The sequence below is a fragment of the Chelonoidis abingdonii genome, chromosome 1, assembly GCF_003597395.2.
Source record: "Chelonoidis abingdonii isolate Lonesome George chromosome 1, CheloAbing_2.0, whole genome shotgun sequence".
Lineage (NCBI taxonomy): Eukaryota > Metazoa > Chordata > Testudines > Testudinidae > Chelonoidis > Chelonoidis abingdonii.
Window position 1 is genome coordinate 292336409 of NC_133769.1, and position 15042 is coordinate 292351450.

Here is a 15042-nt window from a genome sequence, read left to right on the forward strand (position 1 = left end):
TGCTAGAAGATGGGCAGAGTCTACTAGAGAGCCAGAAGCACTAACCGCTCCATGTCAGAGCCCCAGAGATCCCGCAGAATGATGAGCTGCATGCATCTAGGGGTGCCCGAACACCCCATCCGTTGACTTCCTCCTTCCACACTCCTCCTGGGCTATCATGGCAAGTTATCCCCCCAGTTGTGATGAAGTAATAAAGAATGCAGGAATATAGAAATCACTGACTTTTTAGTGAGATAAATATGAGGGGAGGCAGCCTCCAGTTGCTATGATAGTCCAGGCAGGACATTAAAGGGTGCAGGGAGGAGGACGCCAGTCTCCCGCTGCTATATAGTCCGAGGGAATACTAAGAACTTTCTGGACACGAAGGGGTGGGAGGGCTGTGGACTGCAGCGCTCCCAGCTGCTATGATGAGGACGGTTACCCAGCATTTTGACCGTCTGTCAGGAATGACAGGGAGTCACCTTTTTACCCAGGCGCCCCGTAACCTCCCTGAGGCCACCTGAGCACTCACGGGCGAGAACGGTTTTCCACATTTGTACATCTGCCATCAGGAAGAAAGGGGAGGGGAGCTGCTGTAACGCCGCCAGTAAACACCGCATCTACAGCAGCATGCAGAGGCATACGGTGACATGAAAAATTGGCAAGAAACGATTTTTTCCTTCATGGGGGTGGGGTGTAAATTGACGAATTACTCTGAAGCCACCCGACAATGTTTTTTGACCTCTCAGGATTGGGAGCTCAGGCCTATAGATTGCAAATGCCTTCAGAAGACTGTGGACTGTGGTGATAGCTGGGAGCCCTCAGTCCCCCCTCCCTCCCTCCACGAGCGTCCATTTGATTCTTTGGCTTTCCATTATGCTTGTCACGCAGCACTGTGCTGAGTCCCTGCTGTGGCCTCTGTCTATCATAGCCTGGAGATTTTTTCAAATGCTTTGTCATTTCGTTTTCTGTAATGGAGCTGTGATAGAACAGATCCAGTATCTCCCGTATGGTCAATGCTGGAGCTCTTTGGATTTGGGACTGCATCGCCACCCGTGCTGATCAGAGCTCCACGCTGGGCAAACAGGAAATGAAATTCAAAAATTCGCAGAGCTTTTCCTGTCTACCTCGCCCGTGCATCCAAGTTCAGATTGCTGTCCAGGGCAGTCAGAATGGTGCACTGTGGGATACCGCCTGGAGGCCAATACCATCCATTTGTGGCTATACTAACCCTAATCTGACATGGCAATACCGATTTCAGCGCTACTTTTCTCATCGGGGAGGAGTACAGAAACCGGTTTAAAGAGCCCTTTACATCGATATAAAGGGCCTCGTTGTGTGGATGGGTGCAGGGTTAAATCAGTTTAACTCTCTGCTAAATTCGGTTTAAAAGCGTAGTGTAGACCAGGCCTTAGTCAGACTTCTGACTGCTGAGTCTTGTTTTCCAGACTTTGAAGAATGGCTCTCAGCGCTTATCCCCAAATAACCTGTCAATAATTCCAAAAGATAACGATCTTGCGTCCAGCTTTAGACAAGTTAGAAAAGTAAATAAATGAAGAATACATCATGCCTATTCTATATTCTCTAAGAGCTCGCAGGGCTTCACTCAAAATAATACTCTTAGATTGGCTAAGCAAGCCTAAAAGTTGTAAACTGAACTTTTATGTGTCCGTTCCTGCACTCATGCTGACTGGAGAACATTTTGGGGTTGGTCTGCCACATCTCTCATTGAAGCTCTTACTCCCTATTCACTTTGGCTTATGTCCCTTTATTACTTGGCAATATTTTGATATATAAAGTGTTCAAACTCCATATTAGCAGAAAAGAGTCCTGTGGCACCTTATAGACTAACAGACGTTTTGGAGCATGAGCTTGTGACCTGCATCCGACGAAGTGGGTATTCACCCATGAAAGCTCATACTCCAAAACGTCTGTTAGTCTATAAGGTGCCACAGGACTCAGTCTGGATCTGTAAAAGCAGCAAACACGGCTACCCCTCTGATAAAGTTCATATTACCAGTTTAGACATGAGGTATTTTTTGTATTAGCGCACAGACAATGATCTTTCTCCATTACAACACATCTGAGTAAGATTATTTTTTCAGTCTCCATTTCTATGCAATATTATCATTGTACTCAATATTCCATGAAGCTCACAGTTTCTTGACAAACAGCTTTTCAATTTACTTCCAGTTAACAGGTAGTGTTTCAAAGGACTTGAAATTTCATGAGATACTTTCTCGGTGGGTATCCTTGTTAGAGTAAAGTCTGTTTGTATGTTGATGACCAAGTTCAGCACCATAGATTGACCCTGGAACCAGTGCTAGGATGTACTTCTAGCCCTGCAAGTTTTGTACTGGTCTATCTGCTATTTTCGTTGATGGACTGAAAAGCGCTGCTGACAAGTAATTTAGTAATATTGTCAGTATAGTACTTTTAAGTAACGTAAATAAATGCTATTTGGAGTATGAGGAAACAGTCCCCTCCAGAAAATCTGAAAGGTCAGTTGAGACCTATTCATAAGTAGTTTCTTTCTGTGGGCTCAAGGGGAGCTACAACAGCCCTATGAAACTAAGCATAGAAAATATTCCATTTCCTTAATAGTTTAGCCACTTCATTTCATTTGTGCATTGTAGGTCATCGTGCACCTGGAAACATTTAAATTTGAAAGTACTTTTGAGAGGATTTATCAATACTAAAAACATAACTAACTAATTAGATGAGAAGTGTGATCCTTTAAATTTTTATTCTGATTACTGTCTTGCCTAATTGTCACGAACTCCCCCCCCCCCCCAACCTTCCCCCTGCAGAGTCAAATTTTAACAGCTGGTACCTCATGAAACGACAAGAGTTAGATTAATGCTTCATGATCTGAAAGCTTCGATCAGGATATCAGAGGGCTTTTACAGTAAACCATAATGCAGAGCAACAATTTCAAAGGTGATGAGATACTTCTTTGAGTATAGTATTAAACACTGTAACAGATGGGTTTTCTGAATAGAAATAGGAAGCAAGTTCCACAATTAAACATCTCTCTAAGAATACCATTGCCATACATTGCTCATACTGCATTTGAGGCCAAAACGTAACTGGGAGCATTCGAAGAAATTAACATACTGAAGGGGGAAAAATTCACTCTAGTTAGTAAAGCTACCAGGTTTTAGTAGCTGATGGAAAAATCGGGATTTTCAGATAAGCACTTGCAACTCCAGTGTAAATAATTATGTTGTGGCCAATAATGTAAGTTGTGAATGTAGCCTACTAGTTCTATGCACTGATAGGATTAACAGGGTAGCATTTTGAGGGACTACAAAATTCATCTGTATGATCAATATCCCTGAAATGTAGGCATCTTACTTTGTTGCCTTGTGTATGTGAAGCTTTGCACAGTACACCTTGGTACCAAGGAAATCAAACCAACGATTTCCTATGTGACTGTACAAAGCACCACAATTAGACTTTGGAGCTGGTATGCCTGACTTACTATATTAAAGGGTTTGTTAGTAGCTTAATTGTAAGGCTCTAGAAAAATATTTGACATTGTTTACCCATCTGAAATGGTGCATACAGGATTCAGGAATGACTAGTTAAGTATTTCAAGGCATGAAGTTCGTGGCACATACTGCAGTAGCTAAACTGTTACTGGCAGGAACATTTCTGTTGCCTAAGACTGAAATCTTATTCGGAACATCCTTGGGACTGTGTTAACAAAGCCTTTTCTGCCAAATCCACTTGAGGATAATGATGATTTTCTCTGACATTCTATTATTCAGAATCGAGTTCTAATCCATTTTTTAAAGGCCTTGCATGTTGGACATTTGTGGCTTTGGTCTTTAATGTCTGGTTTCCTTATGAAGATTTTTAATTGTCACCCAGGTTCCTGATGTGATCAGCAGCATAAGGCAAGTGTCCAAAGCAGCCCTGAAAGAGGATGCGAAGCCTGGTAAGGATAGTGAAGATGCCTTCTACAATTCCCAAAAATTTGAGGTTCTGTACTGTGGAAAGGTGACTGTGGCCCATAAGAAAGCCCCCTCCACTCTAATTGATGAGTGCATTGAGCAATTCAGTCTACATGAGCGCCAGCGCCTGAAACTGTTGAGTGAGCAGCGGAGCACAGATTCCAGCTCAGACTTAACCTTGTATGAAGGAGATGTGCCAGCTTCTCCATCAGATAGTCCATTTGAGGAGCTAGATGGCACGAGCACCACCACCGGGAACACTGGGATCCTTACAATTGGAGGCCAGACCAACCTGGCTGGCACCCGTGTCTCCTTTCCCGAGCGAATTTTGGAGGATTCTGCCTTTGATGAGCAGCAGGAATTCCGCTCTCGGTGCAGCAGCGTCACTGCAGTTATGCAAAGGAGGGTTCATGACACCAGCCTGAAAACACAGCCACGCAGGAGACATGCAAGTGCACCCAGTCATGTTCAACCCTCAGACTCTGAGAAGAACAGAACAATGTTATTTCAGGTAGGTTCCATAGCAGTACCTGCAATTTCATGCATACAATAGAATTAGGAGAGCTTGACTTACACCATTATTGTCACTGCTGCATATTGAAACTTCTTATGCAAACTATTTCTGTTAAGCCAAAAAACTTTTGTTTTCTATTTTGTATTACAATACATGAAACTATACTGGGAAATTCTAAATAATATTGAATAATTTTTATCCCAGTTATTTTGGGGGAAGCTAAAGTTTAAATCATATAAGTTAGTAAACTTGAAGGGAATATAATTGCTTATCTGTTAATTTGACAATATAAACATAATATTTAAGAGAACAGTGTATTTTGTCTTAGAATCTGATGCTAGTATTCAGACTTCTTTCAAGCCCTTTTGTGGATTGATTTCTCTATCCATAACATTGTTTAACAGAGCGAACAAAATGTTCATTTTAGTAACACTAAAAGGAGAAGCAGTTAAAGCTTTGAAAAATAAAGTGCATTTTGATTCATTCTCTGTGTATGATAAATTTCAGTGATGCTAAGAAGTTTCTCATTTCCAGAATAGGAACAGTCTGTCTTGCAAAAAGTCTGTTGAAAAATTATACTTCTAAGATCAGCTCAATAGCTTCATCCCCAAACCCTTTAGTCTTTTTTCTCTCCCCTGAAGTTCATTTAAAGATTTCAGAACATATGTGCTAAGGAAACAAGAGAAAGTTATTAGGACTTTTGCTTTTTAAATTGATAGGCTGCTAAATGCTTAGGAATTTTCTTTTCCCCGTATTTTAGAGAACAGACTTGCATTTTCATCCTCTTGAGAAACACTAGCGGATGTGAGGAAATATATTGCCATTTAGAAACCCACAGCCCATCACTGGTGGTGAAAAGGTCTTAGCTGAGAAACCCCTCAAGCTCCATAGGGGAGCAGTTCATGAGAAAGTGGAAGGGAAATTCACTGCAGCGAATAATCTGTTTTTGTTGATTTAAAAAGAGGCTAAATGCATCACCTTTATTTCAAACAAACAACAACAGCAAAGAACTGAAAACCCAAACTGTTGTTGTATTTGTATTTAAAAAAACTCATCTGGATAGTTATTGTTGGTGTAATAAGGCTTGTAACTTACATTGTTTTGTTTCAGGTCAGTCTAACAGAGCTTTAATTAGGGCTGGTCAAAAACTGGCTGTTGATGGAATAAAACTTTTCATGAATTGCGTCTGCTTCCTGCAATATTTTTTGGTTTTGTTTTACCCCCAAACTGAATATTTTGCCATTTTGTTGAAATTTTCTGCAATTCCCCTCCCTCATTTGCCTTTTTCCGTAAGTGCTAAATTCTGCCATCTTCGTTCACTGAGTAAGCTACTATTCATCGTTGAGTAGGTAAAGCAGGGGTCATCAACCTTTCAGAAGTGGTGTGTCGAGTCTCATTTATTCACTTTGATTTAAGGTTTTGCATGCCAGTCATACATTTTAGAAGGTCTCTTTCTATAAGTCTGTAATATAGAACTAAACTATTGTTGTATATAAAGTAAATAAGGTTTTTAAAATGGTTGAGGCGTAATTTAAAATTAAATTAAAATGCTGAGTCCCTGGACTGATGGCCAGGACCCGGGCAGTGTGAGTGCCACTGAAAATCAGCTTGCGTGCCGCCTTTGGCATGTGTGCCATAGGTTGCCTACCCCTGAGCTAAAGCAAGGATGGCAGAATCTGATCAGTTATTGAACTTTATTTGGTGTATTAGTATCATAACCAATGAAGTTAATCTGAGGTATGATTATTGCTAGTTGAAAACTTCATTTGTGCCTTATAAAACAGTCTGATTTAAATTTTATTTTCAAGGTTGGACGATTTGAAATTAACCTCATCAGCCCAGACACCAAATCTGTTGTGCTTGAAAAGAATTTTAAAGATATATCCTCATGTTCTCAGGTACGTATTTATTAGGTAGCTTCCAGTACATCTGGGATGGGGCTTTTTTGATCTGGAGATGCTGTGATGGCTTTATTTTAGTCAGTGGGCAGCAGAAAGAAGCAATCAAAGCTTTTGTTGATTATAGAAGATTAAATGAAAACATGATACAGATTATCCTTAAACATAGTGGTTGTATATCATATGTCTCTTTTAAACAATTATACCTTTGTTTTAGTAAACACCTGTACAACTAGATTTTTGGCTTTCTCTATAGAACCCTAATGAAAACATGGTAAGACAGCTATTCTGTACCCCCTCGTCCCCACCAGAGTACTTTGGAAATGTTAAATATAATCTATAGAGTGATGTTTGAGGTAATCATGTTTTGAATGAGAAGAACACATGCTACAGTTTAGAAGTGATAAACCACAGTATAGTTTTGGTGACAGTACTGGAGGAAGATGAATTTTAAAATTTGATCAATCATCCAGTTGCTACCATTGTAGATGACAGGGGTTACCCCTCCTTGCAGCAGTCATTCAAATTCTGTGCCTCCAAATGCCACTTACTGGTTTGTTTTAGCTCCCACAAAATGCTAGGAGTTGTGCAAACATAAAGGAAAACACAGTCCCTGCCTCAAAGTGCTCACAATCTAAAGACATACACAGAACTAGTGAATTTCTGTGAATTTTAGCGGTAGTTCTGGTCATCGTTCACCTGCAGCTCAATGTGAATTTTGTTAAGGAAGGGGCCACTCGGTTCAATTTTGTCAGTAGCCTGAAGTCTCCAGTTTGGAGGTGCTCTACGGTGGGGACATTGTGTTTCAGTGAGGGCGTTCGCAAGTAAGAGGAGTACAGCTGTTCTGCCGCCTTGGGACAGGATACAAAGTGTGTGCCTCTCCCCAATGTGGGACTAGCTCTGCAGCTGAGATTGGGACAGAGCCATGGTTTCTTCCTCATTTGGATAATTTAGTAGTAGCAGCAACTCTAAAGTTGGGAATTCCTGTGGCAGAATTAAAGTTAGTGGGGCCCTGTGCGCAGCTTCATTTTCAGGGAGCCCCCCCTGGGGACCCAGCCAAGAAAAAGAATATTCTCTCATCTCCCCTCCCCCATTTTTAATCCTTTTTTCCTTCATCCTCCTCCTATATCCTAAGTAATAGGAAGTAAATGAAAATAAAGTGAAGTACCTTGATTGGGGCGGAGGCTTGGGTTCTGGGAGGGAGTTTGGGTGGAGGCTCAGGGGGTTGGTGTGCAGAAAGAGTCGGGGGGCAGTGCTTACCTTGTGCAACGTGGCTCCCAAAGCAACTGGCATACTCCTCTGGCAGTGGCTCCTAGGCAGAGGGGAGCCAGGGTGTCTCTGGGTGCCACTGCCCACAGGGGCTGCCCCCGCAACTCCCATTGGCCACATCCCCCGGCCAATGGGAGCTGTGGAGTTGACACTCAGGGCAGGGGCAACACGCAGACACACACACCTCAGGGACATGCTGGCCGCTTCCGGGTGCAGCACTGCATGGAAGGAGGGAGGCAGCGTGGACAGGGAGCCATTTTAGTCCTGCTGCACTGCTGCTGACACGTCTCCGTGCCCTTTAGGGGGAGGGGACAGTGGGTATTGTGGAGCTGCGTCCCCCCCACCAGGGCAAGTAGAGATGTGCCAGAAGCCTGCTGCTTTTGGGAGCAGTGTGAGATTTGTCCTGCATTTTGGGGGCCCCATGCCATCACACTGTTTGTTTGTTTCATGATAAATCTGCATCTGGGGAATTCCATGTGGTGAGCACAAGACCTATTAAAGGTCTCCAAATGCATTTTCTGAGGGTTCTTAGACCAGCATCTGATCCAAAGCACTCTTTTCAGATGTTAAAATTACACTATTTGAAATCTTCCCTTGTATCTGTGTTGCATGGCTACATAGTTTGCAAATTAAAACTGGGATTAGCATATACTGTTGCTTCCAGTGGAGGGAACAGGAGACTGCAAGAGGAATAGGGAAATCTGGCCTACGTAGGCAAATGATAAAGATGAAATAATAATATTTGTAGCATACACAGATCAGGCAGGCACACAAGGAGGAGAGGTAGGAAAGAAGAGAACCTGTGGATGCCCTGGGTCCAAAATCCGTGTTTACCGGGGTAATGTCATGAGTGGCAGCTGCTAGTTTCCGTGAGGGTCCTGGTAGACAGCAGATGAACCCATGGGCAGCTCAGGAGAACGACACTGGCAGTGAAGTAACTGATATTTAAAGTATAGTAGGAGCTGGCCTAGTATCTTAGACAGTCCTCTTTGTTCTTGTTTTCTTCTTAATTGAGACAAGGTGAATGAGGTAATGTCTTTTATTGGACCAACTTATGTTGGTGAGGGAGACAAGCTTTTGAGCTACACAGAGCTCTTCTTCAGGTCTGGGAAACTCAGTCAAAGCATCACAGCTAAGTACAAGGTCAAACAGATAGTTTAGCATAAGTAGTTAGCATATACATTCAGACTGTGCGCTATGTGCTGACTACTTATGCTAAACTATCTGTTCAACCTTGTACTTAGTGTCACAGTTTTCCCAAACCTGAAGAGCTCTGTGTAAATTAAAAGCTGGTCTCACCAACAGAAGTTGGGCCAGTAAAAGGTTACCTTACCCACCTCAACCCTGTCAGACCCAGGATATTAGAGAGACATCTACAACTTCTTCCAAACTGGGCATTTGTAAGCAATAAATCACTTCAGACTATGTTTCATGCTGGTGTTTTAGTCTTTCACTAGAACATAGCTTGAGTGGGTGGGCAAAAATAAAAGCCTTGTTGAGAACTAAACTGAATACACCTCTACCCTGATATAACGCAACCCTATACAGCATGAATTTGTATATAACGTGGTAAAGCAATGCTGCGGGGGGCAGGGCTGCGCACTCCAGCAGATCAAAGCAAGTTCGCTATAACGTGGTTTCACCTATAATGCAGTAAGATTTTTTGGCTCCCGAGGACAGCGTTATATCAGGGTAGAGGTGTAGGTGCTAACAAAATGTTCTGTGTTTCCAAAACATCTGTGGCATATTAGTGAAAGCATTGCTTTTAAAAAACACAAAACAATAAAAACAAAAACATCTAGAGAATTCTTATGGTCCATAGAAATGAAATATTAATTTGTTCAGGCCAAGTACTTGGTTACACAGAGCTCATCAGCATTTGTTCACTGTTAAACACCCTGTGTTAGTCTTTCCTTTATTGTAGATATATTAGCTAATGTGATAGCATGGAATATTTATTGTTATGAGCTTGAGATTGATTAAAATGAAAGAGAGCAGCAGTCTCTTCAGAGTGTATTTAGGGTTATTTTACTTCTGCGCTAGTAAATGTGTTGCTTTTCTGTGGCATGAGTATACTAGGGTGCTTCATTTCAGACTGGAAAATGCATGTCCTGAATTTGTATAATTGACCAAGCCACAAATATAAATGATATAAAAAAAATTAATATATCTATATGTATAATATATAATCTTAAGTGTCACGGACAGCTGTGTGGGTTTCTTGTTAAGTCTCATTGACCTTGTGGGTAACCCAGAACGATAAACAATCACATGTCCCGTTGGTATGACAAGTCGAGACGCCCTGTTAGAGAACAGTGCTGGAAGTACAGTTAGCAGACAAGCTTGCTGTGCTATTTTCAGGTACAGTGACGCAAGTGTCATCCCACCTCCCCCATACACCTTCCCCTATGCAAGGAAATGAGAAAATTCAGAAGACAGCAATAGATTTTGCTGTAATTCTTCCTAGATTTGTGTTAAAACTGTTTATGCTGAGTCTGGGAACTGGTCTCCTAGGGGCTCACTTTAAGAAAATGTTAGTTTAACCAAAATAAAGGTCAGAATGGTGGCCATTTTGTATGTATAAAATCTATCCCTTCCTACTTAGTGAATTGAAGGTCCAGAGCTACAACAGGGGAATAGTTTGAATTACCTCCCAGTGTTGTAAGATGAGAAGATAGGGGCTGATTTGAACGAAATAAGTCAAAGAGAAATGTAGCTAAGGTCAAATTTTTTCATGAGGAAAGAAATTGAGCCTTATTCACTGCTGTTGCTTTAGGGTTTGTATTTTTTGTTTGTTTTTTTATTTTGTTTTGTGTGTGTGTGTGTAAGAAGTCCTATGACTTTTTCTTTGATAGATGGTGGCAGCCATTAAAAAAGAAAGAATTGCCATACTTGATATCTGCGACTGTGCAGCTTTCTTATTCTCTACAAATGCTCAGTATGGGGAAAGTGGTGGTATCTCAGAGATAACTGGCAAGAACTGAAATTCAATTATCACTGTATTTCTGAACTGATTTTGAAATACATTTTAAAATAAATACTTCCCTAATGCTTTTTAAAAAATTTTCAGGGTATACAACATGTTGATCACTTTGGTTTTATTTGTCGGGAATCTATTGAACCTGGGATAAACCAGTATGTTTGCTACGTGTTCCAGTGTGCAAGTGAATCTTTGGTAAGTAATTTACATAAACTGTTAGGCTTGGTCTACACTACCAGCTTATGCCACTATAATCCTATCGCTCAGGGGTGTGGAAAATCTGAACCTCCAATGTAGTCAGTGCTATGTCAGCAGGATTGCTTCTCCTGGAGAAAAAGCTACCACTTCTTGGGAAGGTGGAGTACCTGCACTGACAGGAGAAGCTTCCTGGTTGGTGTAGGTAGCATCATCACTAGGCACTACTGTGTACTGCGGTACTGTAAGTGTAGATAAGCCCTCAGTTTTTCACATTTTGATAACCTCTTTCATCAGAGGATCTCAAAACACTTAATAATCCCTGAATCTCTGCAGCTATATGAAGTAGATAAGTGTTGTCATAAGAACGGCTGTACTGGATCAGACCAAAAGTCCATCTAGCCCAGTATCCTGTCTACTGACAGTGGCAAATACCACGTGCCCCAGAGGGAGTGAACCTAACAGGTAATGATCAAGTGATCTCTCTCCTGCCATCTATCTCCACCCTCTGACAAACAGAGGCTAGAGACACCATTCCTTACCCATCCTGGCTAATAGCCATTAATGGACTTTACCTCCATGAATTTATCCAGTTCTCTTTTGAATGCTGTTATAGTCCTAACCGTCACAACCTCCTCAGGCAAGGAGTTCCACAAGTTGACTGTGCGCTGTGTGAAGAAGAACTTCCTTTTATCTGTTTTAAACCTACTGCCCATTAATTTCATTTGGTGGCCCCTAGTTCTTGTGTTATGGGAATAAGTAAATAAGGAAAAGTTATCTACTTTCTCCACATCACTCATGATTTTATATATCTCTGTCATATCTCACCTTAGCCTCCTCTTTTCCAAGCTGAAAAGTCCTAGCCTCTTGAATTTTTCCTCATATGGGACCCGTTCCAAACCCCTAATAATTTTAGTTGCCCTTTTCTGTACCTTTTCTAGTGCCAGTATATCTTTTTTGAGATGAGGAGACCACATCTGTATGCAGTATTCAAGATGTGGGCATACCATTGATTTATATAAGGGCAATAATATATTCTCTGTCTTATTCTCTATCCTCTTTTTAATGATTCTGCACTTTGCACATGGGTAAACTGAGGCTCAGCAATTCAGTCTCTGCACTCTATTGTGAATGCACACCTATATACAGATACAAGTACACATGGCTATACTTAGTAGCTGGACATTTCCAGGTGTTAGAATTTGCGGACACAGATGTTTACAGTGGCAAAGTTCAAGTGTATGTGTTTGAGTGCACAAATGGTGGCTAGGTAAAGGCTTAGCTGAGTATCTGACCATAAGTAACTTTGGACATTTTTATCTGTTGAGACGTAGAATCATAGGACTGTAAGGGACTTTGAGAGGTCATCGAGTCTAGTCCCCTGCACTCAAGACAGGACTATGTGTTATTTTAGACCATCCCTGACAAGTGTTTATCTAACCTGCTCTTAAAAACCTCCAGTGATGAAGTTTCTACAACCTCCTGAGGCAATTTATTCCGGTGCTTAGCATCCTGACAGGAAGTTTTTCCTAATATCCCACCTAAACCTCCCTTGCTGCAATTTAAGCCCATTGCTTCTTGTCCTTAGAGGTTAAGGAGAATAGTTTTTCTCCCTCCTTCTTGTAATAACCGTTGACATGTACTTGAGTACCCTGGTGAACTGGGGCCAAATTAGTAAATTAATAACAGAGCTGGAAATGGAACTTGGATGTACTGAGTTCCAGTCCATGCTTCTACTGCTAAGTTGTCACACTCTTTGTCTTTGCTACACACATCCTCCCATTTTCCAAATGTGGTTGCTCTTCTTTTTATTCCTATCTATTCTGAAAAATGAAATAGGAACGTTAGGTTTGAAGCAGAAATTTAGATCTATAATTGTTCTGCATAATAGACAGTTGAAATAATAGACAGTGTGATATAAAAGATGTCAGTCAATTAGCCATTGTGATTACAAGACTCAGCATACTCAGTTGTTAGATATGACCTATATAAAGTAATGTCTTTGCTATATTTTCTGAGAGAGAGACAAGATGGTTGAGGTAATAACTTTTATTGGACCTACTTCTGTTTGGTGAAACAGACAAGCTTTCAAGCTGCACATAGCTCTTTTCTTAATGTCAGGTACAAAAAAACCATATTAACTGATGGCTTTCTAACTTATTAGTGCTTCAAAGTGAAAGATAAAATGCCATGAATTTATAGAAGAGATGCACTATTTCTCCTAATAAAGCAGGGCCTAACTGCTCATAATTAGAGCTAGTTTTAAAAAAAAAAAAAAAAAAAAGAGAGGAAAAGAGGGGGGGAAGGGAACCCTCTAAAATGTTTTTCAAGATTTTTTTTTTTTTTTTTACTTTAAACAATTTTCAAAAATCAAAAAATTGAACCAGTTGTTTAGCTGTCTGAAAAACAAAAAGAAAATGATGAAATGTTCAACATTTTTTCATTGAAATTCAAATTTTTGATCCATATGTTTAACAGAGATAATTTTGACCAGCTCTAACTCACCTCAGAGCACTAAACAATTCCTAATTATTTGAGCATTATGGGGGACCACAGCAGTTATGGGGCTAAGCATTCTTAGCAATGCTTCAAACAATGTAGGGCAAGAATTCTCAAACTTTTGTACTGGTAACCCTTTTCACATAGCAAGCCTCTGAGCACGACCCCTCCTTATAAATTAAAAACACTTTTTTGTATATTTAACGCCGTTATAAATGCTGGAAGCAAAGCGGGGTTTAGGGTGGAGGCTGACAGCTCGTAACCCCCCATGTAATAATGTCGCTACCCTGAGGGGTCCAGACTCCCAGTTTGAGAATCCCTGATGTAGGGGTAGATCCTCAGCTGGTGGACACCAGCATTTGCCATTGGTGCTGGAACTAGGGGCACCGGGAGGGGTGCTACAGCAGCTCTGGCTTGAAGTGGTGTCTGATCATAGCTTTACTGGAGTCCATGGAACTATGCTGCTTTACACCAGCTGAGGATCTGACTCACAGTCAAAATTTGAGGAGAGAGAGAGAACCTATTGAAAGTCCAGCAGAACGTCATTTAAAGAAGAATATGCCTTCATATGATCTTTTGGTTAATTTGATCCCTGATAATACACAGGTGATCTAAAAGAAAGGAGTTGGTTTACAAAGAAATAGAACCCTTCTCCTCAACTTCCTCACATATTTTAAGAGTTAAATACTTACTTGAGTGTTATATTATTAATGGACAGAGGCCATGGAAAAGAGCCCTGCCATTTGGAAAAGCCGACTAGTAGGCTTTGCTGTTGTAGTCATGTCTGCGTTCCACGAGCCTCGTGAAATCTTACAGTGACAGGACAAGAATAAATTGAATTGTGAGATGTGAGAAACCCACTCAGAAACTATCAATAACATTAATTTTCATTTAACAACATTAAATGACATGCCACAGCACACAGACTGGCTAATTCAAGCCTCCATGCCCATGCAAAGCTTTTGCTTGAACAATTATGCTAGAGACCTGATGATCTACAGAACACTTTTATAATCCTACGCTGAATGTTAGCAGACTACTTGTAGACAGAAACCTGAACATGCAGTCACATTTCATCTCTCACAAATGTGCTTCACATAAAAGTGATAGATGGCAGCAAAGGACTAGATCTAAAGTACAATATTTGAAAGCCCTCTAAGAACTGAACAGGAAATTTCAACACAAGTTTCTTCTGCCAGGCTGAAACATAGAAGTGGGCTGGTTTGCTTTTAATAGCAGTGTGTCCTTAAAATACATAAAGGGGAAGGAGACTCTGAGAAGTCTGTCTACAAAGGATGAAAGTGCATTTGAATATCTGTCCCAGTAGAGGAGAAAATGATCAGCTCTGACTTCTTTCCCATGCAAAATAGAGATTGGCCCTACCCAGTGCTGCAGTGTGTGGGAACGCTGCATTGCTGTATTTGTGATGCAGTGAGAGGAAAGAGGAGGGCATAGACTGGAGTCTGGAACACAATACATAAGGCTTACTTGTTGGTTACGAAGAAACTTATAGCTTGTCTTTCAAATCTCTTGATCCAAGTGAGTGAGGGACCAAGAGAATAAATAGGCTTTTCCCTAAAGTTTCTGACATACCAACAGGATGTAACTGCAGCAACAGATCAAAAGCATTTTGTTCATAGAGACTTGTATCAGGACAAAGGAAAACTATTTTAGGAAAAAAGCCATACATAACTGTCTCTGTGAGAGGGGGCAACAGAGGCCCCTTACTCTTAGGATCACTACTGCATG

At 41.0% G+C, this 15042-nt stretch overlaps 1 protein-coding gene and 1 pseudogene across 4 annotated transcripts in view; both read left to right on the forward strand.

Annotated features, from left to right (window-relative positions):
- Positions 1-15042, forward strand: part of TBC1D4 (TBC1 domain family member 4) — a 183099-nt gene that overhangs the window by 103441 nt on the left and 64616 nt on the right. For 3 of the 4 annotated variants that reach the window (XM_075061544.1, XM_032799889.2, XM_032799887.2), the window contains exons 2-4: positions 3856-4449; positions 6261-6350; positions 10690-10794. In XM_075061544.1, coding sequence (XP_074917645.1) covers positions 3856-4449; positions 6261-6350; positions 10690-10794 — 789 coding nt within the window. Of the gene's footprint in view, positions 1-3854; positions 4450-6260; positions 6351-10689; positions 10795-15042 lie in introns of those variants that run through there. The other variant, XM_075061545.1, reaches the window with a different exon arrangement.
- Positions 6143-6225, forward strand: LOC116836340 (U4 spliceosomal RNA; annotated as a pseudogene).